At 44.0% G+C, this 20326-nt stretch overlaps 2 protein-coding genes across 5 annotated transcripts in view; one reads left to right on the top strand and one right to left on the bottom strand.

Annotated features, from left to right (window-relative positions):
* Positions 1-5664: 5664 nt before the first annotated feature.
* LOC119870662 lies at positions 5665-7466 on the bottom strand. The gene is made up of 2 exons (XM_038525596.1): positions 6925-7466; positions 5665-6077 (listed from the first exon to the last, which is right to left on the bottom strand). The coding sequence occupies exons 1-2, from the start codon at positions 7278-7280 to the stop codon at positions 5780-5782; spliced, it is 654 nt and encodes a 217-aa protein (XP_038381524.1). The 5' UTR covers positions 7281-7466; the 3' UTR covers positions 5665-5779.
* Positions 7467-8972: 1506 nt separating this feature from the next.
* Positions 8973-20326, top strand: part of ZDHHC14 (zinc finger DHHC-type palmitoyltransferase 14) — a 283131-nt gene continuing 271777 nt past the window's right edge. For 2 of the 4 annotated variants that reach the window (XM_038526425.1, XM_038526427.1), the window contains exon 1: positions 9020-9264. In XM_038526425.1, coding sequence (XP_038382353.1) covers positions 9020-9264 — 245 coding nt within the window. Of the gene's footprint in view, positions 9265-20326 lie in introns of all 4 variants that reach the window. The other 2 variants (XM_038526426.1, XM_038526424.1) reach the window with 2 other exon arrangements.

Consider the following 20326-nt stretch of genomic DNA (forward strand, 5'->3'; position numbering starts at 1 on the left):
ATTCTGATACAAATAAATGAGTGAACAGGTACATAAATGTGGAAGAAGGGAAAGTCCTTCCTTACTGTAAGTTACCAAGAGAAAAAGGGAGAAAAAGGGAGACAGGGGAGAGGGGAGAAAGATAGGGAGGGGAAAGAGAGGAAAAGAGGGAGAGTGGGAGAGAGAGAGAGAAGAAAAGAAGGAAGGTAGGAAGAATAAAATTAGGAAATCATCAATTGGTAAAATTAGTGGGTGAGTGTTCGATGAAGAACAAAATTTTGCATTCTTTGTAATTATTAACTTACGAAGGAAAAGTAGTAACTTTATATTGGAAGAATATGGTGGAACTATTTTACCTAATGATCAAAATGAACCTCACCAATGTTGAGACGAAGCAACATCATTTGACTCGATGTTGAGAAGGGCACAAGATCACATCACTGATAAGTCTACTAAAATGCATAACCTGATTTTTTCAGCATATCTTATAAATAGGCTAAATAGAAAGGTTGAAATAATGCTGCTTATTAAAAAAACCCAATAACTTAGGGGCTCCTGAGTGGCTTAGTCGGTTAAGCATCTGCCTTCAAGTCAGATCAGGATCTCAGGGTCCTAGGATGGAGCCCCACTTTGGGCTCCCTACTCAGTGGGGAGTCTGCTTTTCCCTCTGCCTCTCCCCACCTCCTCCCTCATGCTCTCTCTCTCTCTTTATTTCTCTCTCTCTCAAATAAAGAAAAAAACAGCAGACCCACAAAAAACCAATAACTTATATTCATGTCATACCAGAAAAGATGTAAGAGAGCTAAAGCATAACTTACGATGTTATGTTGTGAAATGATTTTAAACCTAGAAATAAGTCTGTACTAGAACAAATTAAAATGCCTCTTAGGGTGAAATATTATCACAGGAACAACAGAAAGTTATAAAAATGAAAATTTCTGTAAATATATTTGCTTTTTTTATCTCATCAATGTACCTATAATTAAGAATATCTTTGATATTTTTACACCTAAAACAGGAATAAACTTCAGATTTTACAAATATATTGTTATGTGGATGTTTTTGGTAGAACAAAGACATACTTTTTTTTCCCCCCTGAATTAGGGGGAATTGACCTATTGACCACAGAAATCCAGATGAGTAGAAGTCGATGCTTTCATAAAGGTCTCACTTGCCTTTTGAAAGAAAACAATATAAATAGTAAAAATATCTGAGAAAAGGGAAAATAATAAAAATACAATTAATACTTGCACATACATTTATTATTTACAAGGCATTTCTGAATATTTTTTTGATCTCGCAGCCAACCTTTGACATAGGTAGGTTTCAGTTTTTCACTCCAATGAGATTTTTGTTCCCCAGAAATGCCAAGGATGCCAAGAGAAGTATGTTTTGGGATTTGGTTTCCACATATTCAGAGAATAAATAGAAGTCCAGCAAGTTGTTGTGCTGGCCAGCTTTACTTCAGAAATAACATTAGACATTTGTGAAAATCCATTCTTTGCAGAGGAGACAAGAAATTTCTGAAATCCACTTTAGATGCTTTTGGAATTCTTTCTGACTAAGCAGCATTTTCAGTTGAGGGAGGTGTTTGTTTTGCTCTCGTCCTCTGAGGAGCAGATGGGCGTTGGCTGCAGATGTAGGTGTTCTGAACACCAGGGCCAGGCTCTCATGGTTGGAACCCCTTGCAGAATACTGAGCTTTATTCTCCTGAGTCCTCCAGCAGGTGTTTCATCTTGGCAGTGTAGAACTGCTGTTTCTCATCGCTGATGGGAAGCTTCTTTCACCATCATGTTTACCGTTCTGTTGCATGTTTTATGAGTCATAAGCAAAGGAGTTTTGGAGACTGTCCTTCACAATTTTTGCTGCTTTAAAACTGAGTGCATACTCTTCTGCTTCTCAATTAACAAGGGTCTGTATTTTGAGTGTCTGTTTTGGCTTGGGCTTGAGGCACGTTCCAGCTTTATCCAGCACCTGTAGCTGGAAGCAGTATGAACATGCTTCTTGAAAATCGCATGAGGAGGGGCCTGGCTGGCTCATTTGGTAGAGCACGGGACTCTTGGTCTCAGGGTGGTAGTCCAAACCCCACATAGGGCATGGAACCTACTTACTTGAAAAAAAATTGTGTGATGAACCATAGGCCCTGAATGCGGCAGGTGTCTGGTAGTTTCAACTATGTTGCCTGTGTGCACAAGCTGAGGGTCCTAACTTGAGTTTTATTGTGAAGAAACACCAGACAAACCCAAATTGGATGACACTGTATAAAAATAGATGGTCTGTACTCTTCTGAAATGTCAATATCAAGTAGAAAAAACAGGAAGTAATGTGGCTGGTCCACATGGCAGAAGACTCCAGAGATCTAGGCACAAAGTGCCATGTATGAGCCTGGGCTGGATCCCGAATGGGGACAAATTAGCTATAAAGAACATGATTAGGACAGTTGAAGAAAATGGAGCGTGGACTGTATCTGTGTTTGCCTATAATTATATGAGCCTGGAGAAGGATATATTTTGTTAACCATGATTACTTGGGAAAGAGTGGGGGTTGGGAATGAAGGGAAAAAATACTACAATTTAAAAAAAGCATACATGAGTGAAATAAGTCAATCGGAAAAGGACAAACATTATATGGTCTCATTCATTTGGGGAATATAAAAATTAGTGAAAGGGAATAAAAGGAGAGAAAATGAGTGAAAATATCAGTGAGGGTGACAAAACATGAGAGACACCTAACTCTGGGAAATGAACAAGGGGTAGTGGAAAGGGAGGTGGGTGGGGGGTTGGGGTGACTGGGTGATGGGCACTGAGGGGGGCACTTGGCAGGATGAGCACTGGGTGTTATGCTAAATGTTGGCAAATTGAACTCCAATAAAAATAATTTTTAAAAAATAAAAAAGCATACAGGATGCAAACAACATGCATGGTATGATTCCATTTTTGTTAAATGATATATGTGTATGTCTGGGAAATGAATTATATAATTATATAAGGATGGTCAACAAAATGTTAACGACTATCTTAAGGTGATAGGAATTTGAACAATGTTTACATTTTTTCCTATTTCTGTGAATATAATTTTTCTTTTTTGCAATATAATTTTTTCAGTCACAGGTATTATTTTTATGAAATCAAAAGTAATTTTTTTAGTGTTAAAAGGCAGGAAAAACTCACTTGGGGAAAATTACAAGAAAATCTTAATTTTTTTCTGTTTCATCCACTTTCTTCCTATAGCCCCAACTTTGTTACTTAAAACACCTTACATGTTTTGACCTAGGATGTTCCCAGATGTGCTGAGCATGTGTAAAGATGTGAGCCTACTCTTTGCATTGGAAGGAATTAGGGTGTTTGATTTTCCGGAGAATTCTGTTTGATACAGGAATTTCAGCAGTTACTTCCTGCCATCCTAGAGCTCTCAGAAGAAACCCCTTTCTGGTGACTTCAAAGTTCTCCTTAAAAGACCGTGTCCCTTTGACCTCTATGTACTTTGACCACACTGGGTGCACTTTCATCCTGACCTCAAAAGGTATATAAATTATATAATGTCCTGGATCTGAATATCTTCCCCTTTCACCATACATAAGACTGTTCTTCCTCTTGGCTGCCTGGAGGTATTGTAAGAGTTATTGAGGTGGGTTTGTGGAATGCTTTGAGCTGCTCAGATGAAAGGAACGAAGCTCTAATTTTGTTAATAACATAACCTTGTTGTCAGTGGGGCCCACCAAGTCAGGTGAAAACAGGGAAAGACCCGTCAGAATCAAAGATACTTCCAACAATCAAGGGAGACCCAGCTTGGTGCTTTGATGCCCATGCGGTGCAGACTATGTCAGCTTTAGTAGGGTGGTCAGATGTGAAGAAGGCAGAGTAATGCTTCCAGAAGGAGCTCTCAACCAGTAACGGGTGGGTTGGTAGATAAAGATTGGCTTCCTCACCCCACTGGCGGGGAACTGTGAGGTGGGTTCTGCACTACTTCCCAGTGCCCCCTGGAAGGTATGAGCTTCAGTCACCTCTGGTGGTAACTTGCTTCATCATGCATGCTCTAGTAGCTTTTTTCCTTCTATTTCACCTCACTGTCCCAGGTGTTTTCTGGAATCCCTTCCTAAGTAAACTACTTACTCTTGAATCTTGTCAGTTCCAGTACAGCTAGAATTGTCACGTGTTTCCTCCACCAGTCTCCCTGCCCTGAGATCCTAGCCCCCTCGTTGCTGCCTATGCAAATTGCCAGCCCCCTCGTTTCTGCCTATCCAAATTGCCAGAGCTCCCAGCCCCACTCTGAGCCAAGTCTACTCAGCTGGCAGCTCAACAGACGTAGCACTGTCTCCATTGTGTGGCAGGCTGGAGTAGAAAGGGTTGGAATCACACGTACATGCCTGGCTGAAGAATCCTGATTCAGTTACTTACTAGCTATGAACCCCTGGGCACATCACTCCACTTCTCTGAGCTTGTGGAATATTGATAAGAATCCTTGCCCTGTCTGGTTGTCCTCTGGCTCTAGTGAGCTACACATATAAAGAACCAGGATATTGCCTAATACAAGAAGATACTCCAGAAAAGATAGTTATTTTCATCTTATCTTGAAGAAATTCATTATTTACTCTCTATGTGTCTCCATCTTGTTTCCAAACTGAGCTATAGCTTCTCTAACAGATTCAGCATATGTATGCTTCATATTCATATTTATCACACTGTCTTGTCCATGAAAGGCACTAAATAATTGTTATCAGTTTTCTAAAGCTTTAAATCAGAGGATGAACTCTTTCAATTCAAGATTCGCTTATGGATTATTTGCTATTGTGAGGAATTCTCAAAGAATTTTTAGCAGGCCATTGTTTTTCTTGGCCTCAGTTTTCGTGTATGCAAAACAAATGTTCAGGTCTATAATTCTAGATGCACTGAGGTCCTTCTAGCACTACAGTGTGGAATCTAAGCATTCCTCGAAGGCCAGTACTATAGGTTACTCTTCTTTCTGACCCGTCACCACTTAATATAATTGTGGTCACAGATTAAGTGCCTTCCCAGTGCATGCGGAGTCCATTCCAGTCATCTCACTGATCCCGTTTCCTCCCAGCCTTCCTTCCCTCTTACCATCCCTCACTCTATTCCAGCCAGACCATCTTTTCTTAGTACCCCTAGAATCTTCCAGACTTGATCTGCCTCGAGGCCTTTGTACTTGCTATTTCTTATCACTTGGTTCTCTGCTCGTGTCCCCTCTCTCAATTCTCTCTATTCCACGACCCTGCTTTTTTTCTTGTAAATGCTCTCTGAAATTGCCATCATCTAGCATTTCTTTGCTTCTGTTGTTTGCGTTTTATTTCCATTTATTGTTTGTTTTGTCCACCCCTCCCTCTAGTCCTCAAATATAAATGTCTGTTTTTGGATCTTTGTCTATCCCTGCCACTTAAATAGTACTTAAAACACATCTGGCACAAAGTAGGCCCCTAAATAAACAACTGTGAAATGAATGAATGAGTAAACTCATGCCTTACAGAGTAGTTTTTAGATGGTGAGCTAAAATCTGTTGCTGTCATGCCAGGTTCTAGTGAATTTCTTTAGGTGTGTGTCCTAAGGGAATCTATTGCTCTAGGTGTAAGTAAACATGCAGTGGGAAGAAAGAAGGACTTTCTAGGGAGACGAGGGAAAGCAATCATACCAGCTTATCTAGAAACTTATTTGCAATAGGAAACTCAGATATAATTCAAGAAGTAATAATTTCTTTTTATTATAGAAAATTTCAAACATAAACATAAGTAGATATAGATAAGACTAGCATAATGGATCCTCTTGTACCCTGTGATAGACAGATACTAGAGTGGCCCCCTCATCCTGGTGTCTATACCCTGTATATAATCCTCTCCCCTGAGTGTTTGCAAAACCTGTGACTTGCTGGAAACCAATAGAATATGGCAGTTTGATGTCACCCCTATGTGATCACCCCTATGTGTAAGATTCCACCTTGCTGACAAACTTATTTCGGGGACTCTTCTTGCTGGCTTGATGAAATCAGTGGCCATGTTGGGAAAGGACATGTGACAAGGAGCTCCAGGAGCTGAGGGCGATCTCCAGTTGACAGCTAGCAAAAAGCCAGAGTCTTCAGTCCTACAGCTGCAAGGAAATAAAATCTGCCAATGACCTGGGTGAGCAAGGAAGCTGATGCTTTTCCAGTTGAGCCTCCAAATAAAACACAGCCTCGCCAACCCCTTGAGGGTAGCTTAAGACCCTAAGCAGAGGACCCTGCTTAGGTGGGTGAGGTGCCTGGACACCTGACCCATAAAAAGTATGAGACAATAAATTGGTGTTGTTTTGAGCTGCTAAATCTGTAGTAATTTGCGGCAATTGATAACGAATTAAGATATATCACCCAATGTAAATGATTTTCTATAGTTTGCCGGTATTGATTCATCTATACGTTCGTCCGTGGTTTTGGGCATGGGTGGGATGGAGTATTTTAAAGCACATGCGCATACTTTAGTATCTCTAACAGAAAAGGAGTTTTTAAAAGTATAACAGTGAAAAATTAAGGCTTCCTTGACAACCAAAATAGGAGTCTTTTTAAAGCCCAGGAAGTCGATGGATCTAGTCTATTAGCTGGACACGGGAAGAAAGGGTACATTCTATAAACTGAGTAAGAAGAACATCCCCTTGATCCGATGAGCTAAAGAACAGGTACACATATGAGACCTTTCACTTGAAACGTCTAAGCCTTGCCAGTCGTTGTCGTTGTTGCTGTTTTAAGTAGTGCAGTCACAAGGTACTTGATCCTATAATATGCTCATCTGTCCTACAAAATCCAAAATCGTTCAAATCCAATCCTGATTGTATGTTGCAAATCCGACCCGTTCCGTTCCCCTAACCTGCGCTGGAAGGGACCCTTGTCAATTTCCACGTTTTTCATGACTCTTCATCGTTCCATGCCCTACGATAACTGGCATCCCTACCACCCTTCCCTTACCACAGGCAGCTCCTTCCAACTGGCCCCAGTTCCTCTCCTCTCTTGGAGACACCAAGCTCCTCTGCCTTTGACACTGAAGCGCTTCGTAAAGGAAACTCCCAGGGCTCTGGGGTCCGTCCCATCTCCACCACCAGGGCGCACTGCGATCTCTGGCAAGTAGAGCATTCTTTAAACTGGACACAATAGTGCCTCGCAGGGTTGCGGTCAAGATTAGATAAAGAACGTGTGTCACGGGTCAAGAGCCCAGCCCCTCGCAGGCACCGCCGCTCCTCACCCTTCCCTTTGTTAGTCCCCAGCTCGTCTCCCGGCACCAGAACGCCCAGCACCACGCCGCACCCGCTTTCGTCGCGGGGCATGCCGGGATTTGTAGTTTCTTTGCTCCCCGAGCCGTGCTCGCTCTCGGAGTCAGTCGGCGAGAGGAAGAACTACACATCCCAGTGGGCAGTGAAAGGAAAGCGGGGCTCGGAAAATCGAGCGTCCCCGCCCGGCTGCCTCCGCTTTCCGCTGCCCACGGGTTGTGCCCACCGGGCGCGGGCTCCGACCCCGCGGCAAAGTCGGGGAGGGCGCGAGCCGGGCGCGCGTCGGCCGGGCCGGTCGGGCGGGGCCCCGGGCAGGGGAGGCGCGGGCTGGAGAGGACAGCGGCCGTCCCTCTGCGGCCGTGGGAGCTCGCGGGGGGGAAAGGGGAGAAATAAAGCGAGTACATCGCGAGCGGCCGTGTCGGAGAAGTGAGAAAGAAAGGGCTGGGAGGCAGCAAGCCCCGCGCAGCGCGGCCGCCGCGGGCTTGTCCTCGGGGCCGCAGGGGACCCAGAGCGCTCTGCGCTCCCTGCGGGACACCTGGCCCCGGAGCCAGGCCCGCCTCGTAGAGTGTCTCCCCATCCCGTCGCCGGGCACCCCGCCCCCGCCGGGGGAGGAAGAGCAAGAGCCGGCGCAGGCCCGGGAGGGTCACCTCTCCGGGGGCGCGGGCTCCTCGGGTCCCCGGGAGCCGCTGGCATGGACCTGCCGCCGCGTGCGTGTGTGTGTGTGGGTGTGTGTGCGCACGCCGAGGCGGCGGCCGCAGTCCGCGAGCGGGGCCGGGGAGCGCCCAGCGCCCGCCCGCCTGTCCGCCCGGGGGTCGTGCCGGGCCCGCCCGAGGGCACTGGGGCGGGCGAGGAGGAGGAGCCGGAGGAGGAGCCCGGCTGCTGGGCGCGGGCCGCCGCCCCCCGGGCCGGGAGGAGGCGGGCCCGCTCGGAGCGCCGCGCGCGCGCCGGGGCTGAGCCTCGCAAACAAGTGTCTGTGGCGCTCGCCCCGCGGCGGCCCTCCCTGCGCCCGGCCCGGCCCCTATGGGGCGGGAAGCCCCGAGCGAGCCGCCGCCGCGACCCCCGGCCCCCCAGCCCCCGCGGCCCCGGCAGCCCCGGCAGCCCCGCGCGGGGGCCGCGGGCTGGGCTCGGCTGCCAGGCGCGCCGGCGCGGGGTGGCCGCGCGAGCAGCGCCCGGGCTGTCGCCGAGCCCGCTCCTGACAGAAGAACGTGCTCGGTTTCCCCACCCACCCCTGGGAGGGGTTGCCGGTGCCGCGAGCTGCCTCCCAGTTTCCATCGCTCTCTCCTGGGGAGGATCCACCGCCGGGAGGAAGGATTAGAATAAACCTGGCCGCGGCGCCCCAGTGGCTCGCGGGGAAGCCGGCGCGGGGGTCGCCGCCTCGTGTCCCCTCGGGGCGCAGCAGCAGCAGCGGCGGCGGCAGCGGCAGCGGCAGCGGCGGCAGCAGCGCTCGGGGGCCGGCGGGCCGGGGCGGCGGGGGCCGCGCGAGGGGGCGGGCGCGCGGCGCACCGGGGGCCCCGGAGCCCCGGGCGCGCGGGCTGGAAGCGACTGAGGACCGCCGCCGCGGGCTGCGGGCGAGCCCCGTCCCTCCCGGAGGGGGTCCGGGCTATGACAGCGGGGCTCCCGCGAGGGTTAACCTGGGTGTCCTCGGCGAAGTTGTCGCCGAGCCGGCAGCCGGCGTAGGGGCCGCGGCGCCGCGGCTCGGGGGGCGGCCGGGCGGCCGGCGGCGGTCGTGGCTCGGCGGGGCCCGCGCGGCCGGGGGGCTCCGGGGGGCGTGCGCCCCCAGCCGGCTGCGCTCGCGGATGCCTCCCGGCGGCGGCGGGCCCATGAAAGACTGCGAGTACAGTCAGATCAGCACCCACAGCTCCTCCCCCATGGAGTCGCCCCACAAGAAGAAGAAAATCGCGGCCCGGAGGAAATGGGAGGTTTTCCCGGGCAGAAACAAGTTCTTCTGCAACGGCAGGATCATGATGGCCCGGCAGACGGGCGTCTTCTACCTGACTCTCGTCCTCATTCTGGTCACTAGCGGACTCTTCTTCGCCTTCGAGTAAGTGGCGGCGAAAGCTCCGCGGCGCCCTGCTCCCCTCGCCCCCCGACCCCCGCCCCCGCCCCCCGCCCCTCCTCTCGCTACTTTCGTTTTCCAGAAGCCGTCCCTGAGGGATCTGCACGCTGTTACATAATGCGAGCCCGCCTGCCCCTGTTGCGCTCCCGAGGGTCTGTCGGCGCTCGGGCCCGCGGAGGGGACGCGGCCCGGGGTCGGCTGGGGAGCGGCGAGGGGGCAGGGCGCGCGGGGAGGGCGTGGCGGCCTCGGGCTCCCGGGCGGGGCGGCGCCGCGCCGCGCCTCGCAGGTGCAGTCGGAGCCCCGCCGGCCAGCCCGGGGCAGCCCTCGCGCGGGAAGGGAGGGGAGGCTGGAGCCCCCGCGGGCGTCAGGGCAGTGGGCCTCCCTTCTGGCTCGCGAGCCGGGGCCCATCGCGGGCCGCTCATCCGCCGGCTCTTCTAGGTGCCTTCGCTGAGCGGTGGAGAATCTTGGTTGTTTCAAAGTGGAGGCTGCCCAAGGGGGCCTGGAAGGATGATTTCAATGTTTCGTTCTCCTTAGATGCTCGCCTTTGATCCACAGTTTTCCGAGTTACCATAACGTGGTCTCCAAACTCTTCGCTTTTAAAAAAAGTTCCGATCAAAAATGTTGAAGATACACACTTTCTCCTCCCTCCTCCCTCCCCCCCCCCCCCACGGCCCCGCGCAATGTTCGGGAACAGGTGAAACGAGACTTTTTTTTTTTTTTTTTTTGCCCAGTTCAGGAAAAGTCGGACACTGCATGGTAACTTCGGTTTCCAGAAACAGCACTTTGGGACTTTAGGGCTTTGATTTGAAAAAAAAAAAAAAGAAAAAAGAAAAAAGAAAAGGTGCATGCTGGTCTTCTCCGTTTTCAGGAAAATCAGGTTGGCCACTAGCGACTGTCCTCCTGCCAACTAATGAAAGATCTTCTTATTTATTAATAGATTAGATAAAGTACTTTAACCACATTCCAGAATCAATTTCAATTGCTTTTATTGGGTCCAACATTTGCAATGCAGCTTCTTATGTAATTCTTGGTGTCCTATACACAATAAAAGTTGTAGCCACACCCCCCCCCCCCCACACACACACACACTTAAAAGGAGACAATACCGTTATTGGGGAGTGCTTTGTGTTTCCTTACCTGGCTTAATGATGGGGCATGATACCCATTCAGTCTCCATCTTCCGTTGCATAGGGTTAATTAAACCTTTGTGTTTATTTACTTTTGTCTTTGATAAGTATTAATAGGCTCTGATTTTGTGCCCAGTGTCTGGTATTACGAATGCTATCTCTATCAGAAACGAATGCTCTCTTGACAATGTAATACTTTTCATGTAAAGCCCTGTGACTCTGGGGGGAAACATTTTTTTCTCTGGCATTGTGCTATGATGCACGGTTTTAGCAGGATTGAGTTAGACCAGGTGAGGAGAGAGATCTCACAGGTGAGCCACGCACCTCCCCCAGGCCTCACACACAACCCCTTCCTTTCTGACTATGTAAATTTCCCAGGTCTCTCCCAGAAGTTGAACTTTGGGGCACATTTGCAGCTAGGGTAGAGCCTGTTGGGGACCTTGGGGATGGGAGGGGGAGGTGTGCAAAGGCTTTGGGAATGGCAGGAGAAATGCTCTGTTCCTCTGTTAATCCCCTTGTCCCCCTCCAGAGCCAGCCACTCATCCTTACAGACTCGGGTCTGAGTCATAATAGATTCAGGCACTGGAGTGACAATGCTCTGTGGTTGAACACAAATACCATCCTTCTAATGGTGGCTTTCCCTAGAGGTGGTCTTCTAGATAGATAGTATTCACTATGTTCCTAAAGGTAAAAAAATTTTTGAACTGATCTATATTGGCATTTTTGCTCTTTTTAGCACTTTTAATGGTGGGGAAAATAGGTTAATTTTGTGAGCTTCAGCCACAGGTGTTTCCTGCAGGATGATGAATGTTTCATTTTCTGCGTACACTCCAATCCCCACTGTATGGTTAGAGATCCCCACTAGTTATACTTACTATCTTTCATTTTCTTTATTCAAGTACTGCTTTTAAGCAAACCATCATAAATTCATTTTTACCTTTTAAGCTCTGTGTGTGTTTCTTCAAGAGTTCCCCAAAGTCCTCACTAGAAGATTGTTAGGGATCTTTCTCTGCGTCAGCATTATGCTAACGGATGGCTGTAGGAATAAACATGTGTGCTGGGATTTTATTAGCTACTATTGATAGCTTCATTTTTAGATAGGCTGTGTGTGTGTATGTGTGTGTGTGTGTGTGTGTGTGTGTGTGTGTGGTCTCCATGAGTGTTGTTTCAATTAGGCAATTTGAAATTTCAAGAAAATAGGCCAATCCTAGCCTGATGCCTCGGTTGGGAAAAATCATAGGGCTGTGTTCAAACTATAGAATATTACGGTTTGGCTAAGAATAGTGTCACTATGTTGCTTTTAAGTTCTTTATCATTGCTAATGACAAAGTGAAATTAAATAACTTTGGCCAAATTAATTTGATAGACTCAGAGAAGCAATTAGTTCCATGCATAGGAGATGAAATGCCAGCAGCCTAAAAGAGATCAGGAGAAAATGCCAGTTTTGTCTGCTCACTGCCAGGCCTGCCTTCCTTCTAAGCTCTTTCTTTAGTTATTTATTGGACACATACTATAGTGTTTGCCTATTTGGATTAATTTCATGTCCAGATAACTTTAATATTAGTAGAATTCATGTTCAAACATTAGAGTCCATTTTTCCCCATAGAGTTACAAAAGGCAAGTGCAACATTTGAAAAGAAGACACAGGACTTCGCTTCAGACTTCCTTTTCCTGCAGTTCTTCCCCCACCCCACTTCTCATTCCCAACCTTGAACAGAGGACAAAGAAGTTCCTACTGGAGAAAATGACCTATTGGAGCACAGCAACAGGTGTTGATAGTGCCTCTGACCCCTGAGAAAAAGGCAGGGTGTGTGTGTGGGGTGATTATTCCCACAGTGCAGGTGAGGTGACAGGCATCGAGAGATGAAAAGACCACTGAGGGTCACATACTAATTAGTGGCCTGGCTTCTGACTACAAAGCCATTGCCCTTTCTGATCCATGGTGCCATTCTCCCTGCAAGTATAGAAGAGTGCTTACAGGAATGGGCTTGGGAAGGACAGATCCCAGGGTTCTAACTAGAAGTATGACCCTGGGCACAGAATTTGACGTTTCTAAGCCTCAGTTTTCCCATCTGTTAAATGGGATCAATAATATCTACCTTAAAGTGGTACAAAGATCAAATGAAAAGGTATAGTTTGTACAATGTCTCATCCAAAGTAAGTACTCAATTAACAGCACATATTTTTAGAGCAAACCTTAGAAGTAGCCTCCAAACCACTACCTTTTCTGAGAGCCTTTGAAGAAGGGAGTGAGTTAGTAAGTATAACAGTGATAGTATATTGGGCTGAAAATAATGCAGAACTGTGTAGTTTGCAGTTGAAATGAAGATTTCTATATGAGTCTGAGGAGTGACTCCACTCTTGCCCCTTCAGAGGGGGAGTCCTGCAGAGATGTCCAGGACCCCCACTTGTCCAGACCTGGGCAGGAGCACGGAGGAAGCATCCAAGAAGCAGGGACTGGATTTCACTTCTGTTTCCAGAGCTACCATCTTAGAACTGTGAAGACGGTAAAGAAAACTACTAGAAGCAACCTGATGCAACTCCACTCATTTTCAAGTAGGGCCAGGCTATGTATTTTGAGGCATCTCGTATTCAGCATACGTACTGATAGAGTGTCAGCATTTTGTAGCTGTATTCAGGATGGAAGGAAGCTGTGGCAGTGCTGTTGAGAGACCTGTCACTGCTCCTTGCAGTTACTGAGGGCCTGGCCCACCTGAGACTCAAAGCAACATCCTCATTCTCACATCCCCAGAAGATCAATTTGAAAAGATCAGTGAACATTATAAATTTCTTCATCTCTTCTTCTCTGACCCACACAAATGTACAGCCTGCTTATGTTTTGAGTTGAGATTTTGAAAATAAAAAGTCTTTGGTCCTGAACTATTGACATCTTGTAGTCTCTGATCACAGGGGCAGAAAGAAAGAGATGAACCAGGCATCCAGGTGAGGCTCGTGTTTCCAGAAGCCGCTGTGATGTGAGGGGAGACCTGCTCAGATCTAGGACTTGACGGTCTCCCATTTATGTGCTGTGGCCACAGATGTCATTGGGGTGGAAACACTTGGGAGTGTGGAAGCATTCCTAAATTTCTCATCACTGGAAGTCCATCGATTTTTTAAAAATATTAAATTCAATTAGCCAACATATAGTACATAGTTAGTTTCAGATGTAGTGTTCGATAATTTATCAGTTGTGTATAACACCCGGTGCTCAGTCACATCAGGTGCCCTCCTTAATCCTCATCACCACTGATGATTTTTTTTTAAAGCCACGTTTTTTCGTCTCCCCTCTCCTTCCCTTCTCCCTTCCTTTTCCTCTCCCTCCTTCCCTTTGTTTCTTCTTCCTCCTCCTCCTCTTCCTCCTTCTTTCTTTGGCTAATCCCCTTTGAAGTAGTTGATGACTGACTGGTAGTAGAACTGGGGTGATGTTTGCTTTGAAGATGGAACAAGGGACTGTCCCCCATAAACAAAGGTGCTATTTCCAATAATAATCTCTCCCTTATAAATTGGAAATCCTTTATTATTCAGTAGAAGATACTACCCTTATAATATATAAGGACCCTGTCTTTTCTCAACTGTCCTATTCAGAACTGCATCAAGTTATCCGCCATCTCAGGAAACATACGGGAAGTGCCCTGTCTTCTGGCCAGATGCTGGCCATGCTGTGCACTGTAGAACACCACGGGATTGATAGTAGATGACCATCAGGATGTTACCCTGAACATTTCCTATTAACCAAGTAGATGGTGTCAGGGACACTCTGTAACCCACTGTGGATCCACACAAGATTTTTTTTTTTCCTAAAGATTTTATTGATTTATTCATGAGAGTCACAGAGCGAGAGAGAGAGGCAGAGAGACAGGCAGAGGGAGAAGCAGGCTCCATGCAGGGAGCCTGACGTGGGACTCGATCCTGGATGTCCAGGATTACTCCCTGGGCCGAAGGCGGCGCCAAACCGCTGAGCCACCCGGGCTGCCCCCACACAAGAATTTTAAGTGGCTTCAAAACCTTATTATTGAGCTCTTGACCTGAGGGTGCTAATCCTTTCATTTGTGTGCAAGATCAACACATGTAAGTTCCGTGAGGATAGGGAATGCGTTAGTTTTGTTCACAATTGTACTCTAGGACTTAAAATAGTATCTGGTACATAGCTGGCTCTCAGTAAATATTTGCTGTTTATGGAATAATGGTAATATTGAAACTAAAAAATAACTTCCTTGTGCTTTAGTTCTTCATCATGTAAAGTCTTCAACATTAATAACATAATAATGCCTTCTAGAACACATTTGGCTTAGAATTTTTGATTATTAGTTGTAATTCTTCTGATTTTAGAAGCAGGTCTCATCCTTTTTCAAATTCATTAATTGAAGCAGAGGAAATAAAAGGTTTTCTTAGTTACTTAGAAAACTAGTGACAGAGTTGGGATATTTACTTGGCTAACTAAGACTTTTTCCTAGGTTTTCTTTTCTTTCTTTTCTTTTCTTTTCTTTTTTTTTTTTTTTTAACTAAATGCTGTAAGCAAATAAAGCACTCTGTGATATATAAGAATGTTACCCTCTACTACCAGTACCTGGAATAATTTCACATTTTATGGGTTCTTGACTTTGGATACTTGAATTTACTTAATAAAACTCTTAAGGATCCTGTTGACTCTCAGCTAGTGGGAAGTGATAGGAAGTCACACAGAAAGGACGCCTGTAGGTTTCTATAATAGGGTAATGATGGTCAATTATTTAGTGGGCCATGTCTACAAAACCTGGAGATTTTTCCTTTGCAGAGCAATGTTGCACGTAATTTATTCATTGCAGAGTTACTGTGTCTTAGCAAGAGAATTCAAATTAAGTGTTTTAAGGAAGTGTATTCATTTTTTTTTTTTTTTTTTTTTTTGCAGCTGAGGTTGTTAGGAAAGGGAGAACATTGGTGGTTAATAGATATTTCACTTTTTTTTTAAGATTTTATTTATTTATTCATGAGAGACAGAGAGAGGGAGGCAGAGGTAGAAGCAGGCTCCATGCAGGGAGCCCAATATGGGACTTGATCCCAGGACCCCAAGATCACTACCTGAGCTACAGGCAGACGATCAACCACTGAGCCACCCAGGTGTCCCTCATTAGATACTCCTAATTAGTTACATCCAGGACTTTGGATCTGATAAAAAGTTGATTCAGGTAAGGATTGGGGACCATTTTAATGCTTTCCTTTAGTTCTTTCCTAACTATAAACGTTGATATCAATTCAAACTAATTTTTATAAACTGGATGATCTACCTCCTCAATTTCTGCTCTTTAAAAACTGTAATATTAGACTCCTAAGAAGATTCTATGTAACATGTATGCAAGTTTTGAAATAAAATACTGTAAAGAGTACTTGTGAAACTACCACTCAACTCAAGAACCACACTGATACCAGGGCTTTTGAATCTACTCACACCCTCTGGGTTTCATCTCCCTGCCTCTTCCTGAGGTCATCACCACCTGAGCTTTCATCAGTGTTAATGCCTTGCCTCTTTTTCCTCAAGGTCTTTTATTTATTTATTTATTTATTTATTTATTTATTTATTTATTTATTTTTCCTCAAGGTCTTTTAATGTGTGCATTCCCAAACAATAGTTTGTTTAGTTTGGCTTATTTTTTTTATCTAAAAAAATGTGAACAAATTTCTTTTGTATGTGTAAAGAAATTTTTATAGATATTAAAAACTCTCCATCTCTGTTCTTTTCCCTCCCTCTCTCTGGACCATTAAAGAGTAAATTACAGACATTGTGTCCTTTTCTTTTTTTTCTTTTTTTTTATTTTTTTTTCATTGTGTCCTTTTCTACCCACATTTTTCAGCATTTAATTCTTAAGAAAATTTTTCTTCTGTAAATAGTATCCTTAACCCTTGAACAACACAGGTTTGAGCTGTGCTGGTTCACTTAAGTATGATTTTTTTTTCACAGTACGGTACTATAAATGTATTTGTTCTTCCTATGGTTTTCTTAGTAGCATTTTCTTTCCTTTAGCTTACTTGACTGCAATAGTACAGTGTATAATACATATAGCTTACAAAACATGTGTTAATGGACTATTTATGTTATCCATAAGGCTGCTGGTCAACAGGAGGCTATGCAAGTAGTTAAATTTTGAGGATGTTGAAAGTTATACACCAGTTTTCAGCTGTGTAGGGATAAAGTGGGGTTGGCACTCCAATCCCCATTTTGTTCAAGAGTCAGCTATAATAGTATCAATTTCAGTAAATTTAATGTGGCTACAACAGTCCATATTCAAATTTTATTGTTAAGTTTAAGTTTATGATTTTGGCATTTGTTTTGTGTTTATGTAATATGTATTATTTCTCTTTTCTCCTTCTAGCCTTCATTTAGATGAACTGCATATTTTGAATATTCCATTTTATTTCCTTTAAAATTTTCAGCTATATTTCTTTGTATTTTTTTTAGTAGTTATGTAGGAGATAAGAATATGTCTCTTTACCCTGTCATGGTCAACCTCCAAATAGTAATACTATACTTCACAAATAATGTAGGAAACCTAAAACATTATAATTCTACTTACTTCTCCCACCCTTTGTGACTCTATTGTCATTGGTGTGTGTATAAACCCAGTAATGTTACTACTTTAAAGTTGTCAGTAGTATGTAACAGAAACATAAATAAATATATATATATGAAGCAAATATATTTTAAAGTAAAACATATAAAATCTAAAAAAACATACATTTATACATATATAAAATAGAGATAATTTTAAATAGAATTTTATATTTACATATCATTTCTAGTACTATTTATTTCTTCCATCTACATCATTTCCCTTTGGCCTAAAGTAATTCTTTTAGCATTTCCTGATGCAGATCTGCTGGTTACAGTTTCTTTGAGATTTTGCTTCTTCTGAAAATGTTTGCCTTCATTTTTAAAGGACAGAAGATATTTTCACTGGATATAGAATTCTAGTTTGATAGTTGTTTGAATCAGAGCTTTAAGAGATTGGCTCATTGTCTTCTAATCTCTTGTTTCTGATGAGAAGTTAGCCTTTATTTTTAATGTTTTCCCCTGTGAGTTTTTTCCCAGGTGATTTTCTCTTTATCTTTTTTTTTTTTGTGTGTGTGTATCTTGTTTGGTTTCAACTACACATGCCAAGGTGTAGTTTTTTTTTTTTTTTTTTTTTTTCCTACTGATATGGCTCAGGGTTTGCTAAGACTTCTGGGATCTGTGGGTTGATATCTTTCATTAGTTTTATAAAATTTTTTATCCAGTATTTCTTCAGATATTTATTTTGTGCCTTTCTTGTCCTATGTTTTTATTAATACTCTTTGTGTGTGTGTGTGTGTGTGTGTGTGTGTGTGTGTGTTCCAGTTTGAATAATTCCTATTGGTCTGACTTTATGTTTACTGATCCTTTCCTCTGCTGTGTCTTGTTTATGTTAAACCATCTGTGTTGTCTTTTTTTTTTTTTATTTTGAGTGTTTCTACATTTAAAAAAATAGTTTTTTATATAGTCTAAGAAATAACTTCTATTCTCCTGAAATTCTCCATCCATTCATGTCCATATTTTCCACTGGATCGATCTATCTATGTATTTATGTATCTATGTATCTATCTATTTTTCTGGTAGTTATTCTGAATTCCTTGCCTAATGATTCCAACAGCTTTATCATCTCTGGGTCTACTTCTTTTGGCTATTTCTTCTCTTGACTATGGGTTATATTTTCTCCCGTCTTTGTGAGTCTCATAATTTTTGATTGCATGCCAGATATAGTGTGTAAAAGAGTTGTAGAGGACACAGCAATTTAAAAGGGCATGCCTTTTATCAGGCCACCAGTGTGTGGGCTCAGTCAATCTAGTTTTTTATTAAAATGGGTGTGGTCTTCCCTGAAGCTTTAGTTAGATCTGTTTCATCATTGAGCTCAAATGTTTCGAGGGCAGAGACTTTCCCTTCAGCAGGAATTGGGATCTGAATTATTTTTTTTTGAGGGGGGGGGAGTCTGAATTCTTAAGATTTCTTTATACTTCATAGGCCAGCATCAGCTTACCCAACTGTGAAAGATTTGTCAGCCAGTCCATTAGCATTTTGGGTTACTTGGGAGTTTGCTTTTAGTACTGTATGAACCTTCTTCATCTCAGCACATCTCTCTTTGTCTAGCAGTCTGGTCTCAGCGTTCAGAGTGCTGCTGCAATGCTTAGGGTGAGGGCCTGAAGTGCATAAGGGAGGTTTTCTCAGTTTTTATGCTCTGACCCCTGCCTTACCCTTGAGAAGATCCTTTCCTTCTCAAAACCAGGGCAGTTGCCTCTCAACTCTCCTGCCCTACCCCCAGCCTTTGGTGTATTCTTGCTGTGTTTTTGGTGAGGATCAGTGGGAAGGAGTTGGCTGGTACTCTGTGTCCCAGGCTCCCTGGAATTCGTATCTGTAGGGTCAACTATATGGCTGTTAAACTTGCTAGAAATTTACTTGTTTTCTCCTTACTCCTGGATATGGTGGGTTTCTGTTCTTCCTGCCATTTTCCTAGGAATGAGAGCAGATATTGTCTTTTTTTTTCTCTTGGGAAGGGCTCAACACATTTAAAATTATTTGTATCCTCAGCTCCATGATATATTTTTAAAAATTGCTTTGTAGCTAATCTGGTTTGTTCTCATTGTTAGAGTGGGAGTGATTTCTCTTACAACTTTCAACTTGCAAATTTTTGAACTTACTATTGTGTTTCTCAGGTTCATATATTTTGTTGCATTTATATATGTAATTAGCTTTCATTTGGTTTGTATAAATATATTCAATTTATTCCTCATACTATCTCTAATCTTTCTTTTTTGGATTTCTTGCTGATTCTTGTCATTTACCCTCGTTTTAAGGGATAGACTTCATAGGTTTTGATTTTTTCTTAAGTGTGTCCTGGCAATGACTATGACATTTGGGCTGAAATGCTTAGGCCTGAGCATGGTATTCAATTTATTATGCTATAAAAGCATGATGGTAAAGTAGTTTTCAAAAGATAAATCATAACTATCATCCAATCATTGAAGTTATATATAATTAAGAGCAAGGTTTATAGAAATATGTCCTTGTGATAAGTGAGATACTTTATCACAAATCTTCATCTGCCAGTTTAATTTGATCTAGTTTTTCACTGATTTTTTAAATAAAAGTTTAATTTTTTATTCCCCACTTAAAAATACTTTGAGTATGGAAGCTCTTTTCTGATCCCATGTCTAGCTTAGATACAAACTCTCAGAGTCCTTGTAATTAAGGTCCTGTTACTCACCTCTTGTCATGTGGCTGGCTTTAGTTGAAAGTCCTGATAGAAGAGATTTGTGATTGAACCAGTCAGCCCTCAGCTCTTGTAGACTCTTCAATCTGCCTGGTTCTCTACATGAGAGAGAAAATATCTTCCTCTGCCATGAGCAGTCCCAGAATGAAGAGAAAGGTGACAGCTGTGTGTGTGTGTGTGTGTGTGTGTGTATGTATGTGTGTGTATCCTTTTCCCTGACTCCATTCTCCTAATCTGTAGAAGTTGTGCTATCCTAATTTAGGCTTTTTTCCCCCCTCTGCCTTCTTGGTTCTTCACAGCTGGTTGCTAAGGCACCATTGGAATAGACTTCTCTGTATCCTTCTAGAGATTTTTGAGGTAGACTTTTAACTGTAATGAGACCTTTTCATCTTAGAACATTTTAAGCACATTTGGACAGAACACACCATTTTTAAAAATAGGAATACAATAATTTCCATACATGTTCTAACTGAATTTTTAAAAATGCTGACCTCAAAGTCCTTGGGAACTTGGTCTTGGTGTTGAGAGCCATCAGAATGTGACAAGGCTGGGCAAGGTGGTTGATAGAGGAAAGTGTAGCCAATGGCCCTCTGAGGCTGGATGTGGTTTGTCTTGAAGTAGTCCTATTAGTGGGGAATGGCTATCTAACTCGCTGGGGAAAAGATT

This window comes from Canis lupus, chromosome 1 (genome assembly GCF_011100685.1).
Source record: "Canis lupus familiaris isolate Mischka breed German Shepherd chromosome 1, alternate assembly UU_Cfam_GSD_1.0, whole genome shotgun sequence".
Lineage (NCBI taxonomy): Eukaryota > Metazoa > Chordata > Mammalia > Carnivora > Canidae > Canis > Canis lupus.

Excerpts from the sequence above, each read along its gene's own strand:
- LOC119870662 (XM_038525596.1), bottom strand. The coding sequence starts at position 7,280 with ATGCCCCGCGACGAAAGCGGGTGCGGCGTGGTGCTGGGCGTTCTGGTG. Across the intron at positions 6,078-6,924 it reads GTTGGAAGGAGCTGCCTGTG|CTGTAGGACTGAAGACTCTG; the intron begins GTAAGGGAAGGG and ends ATTTCCTTGCAG.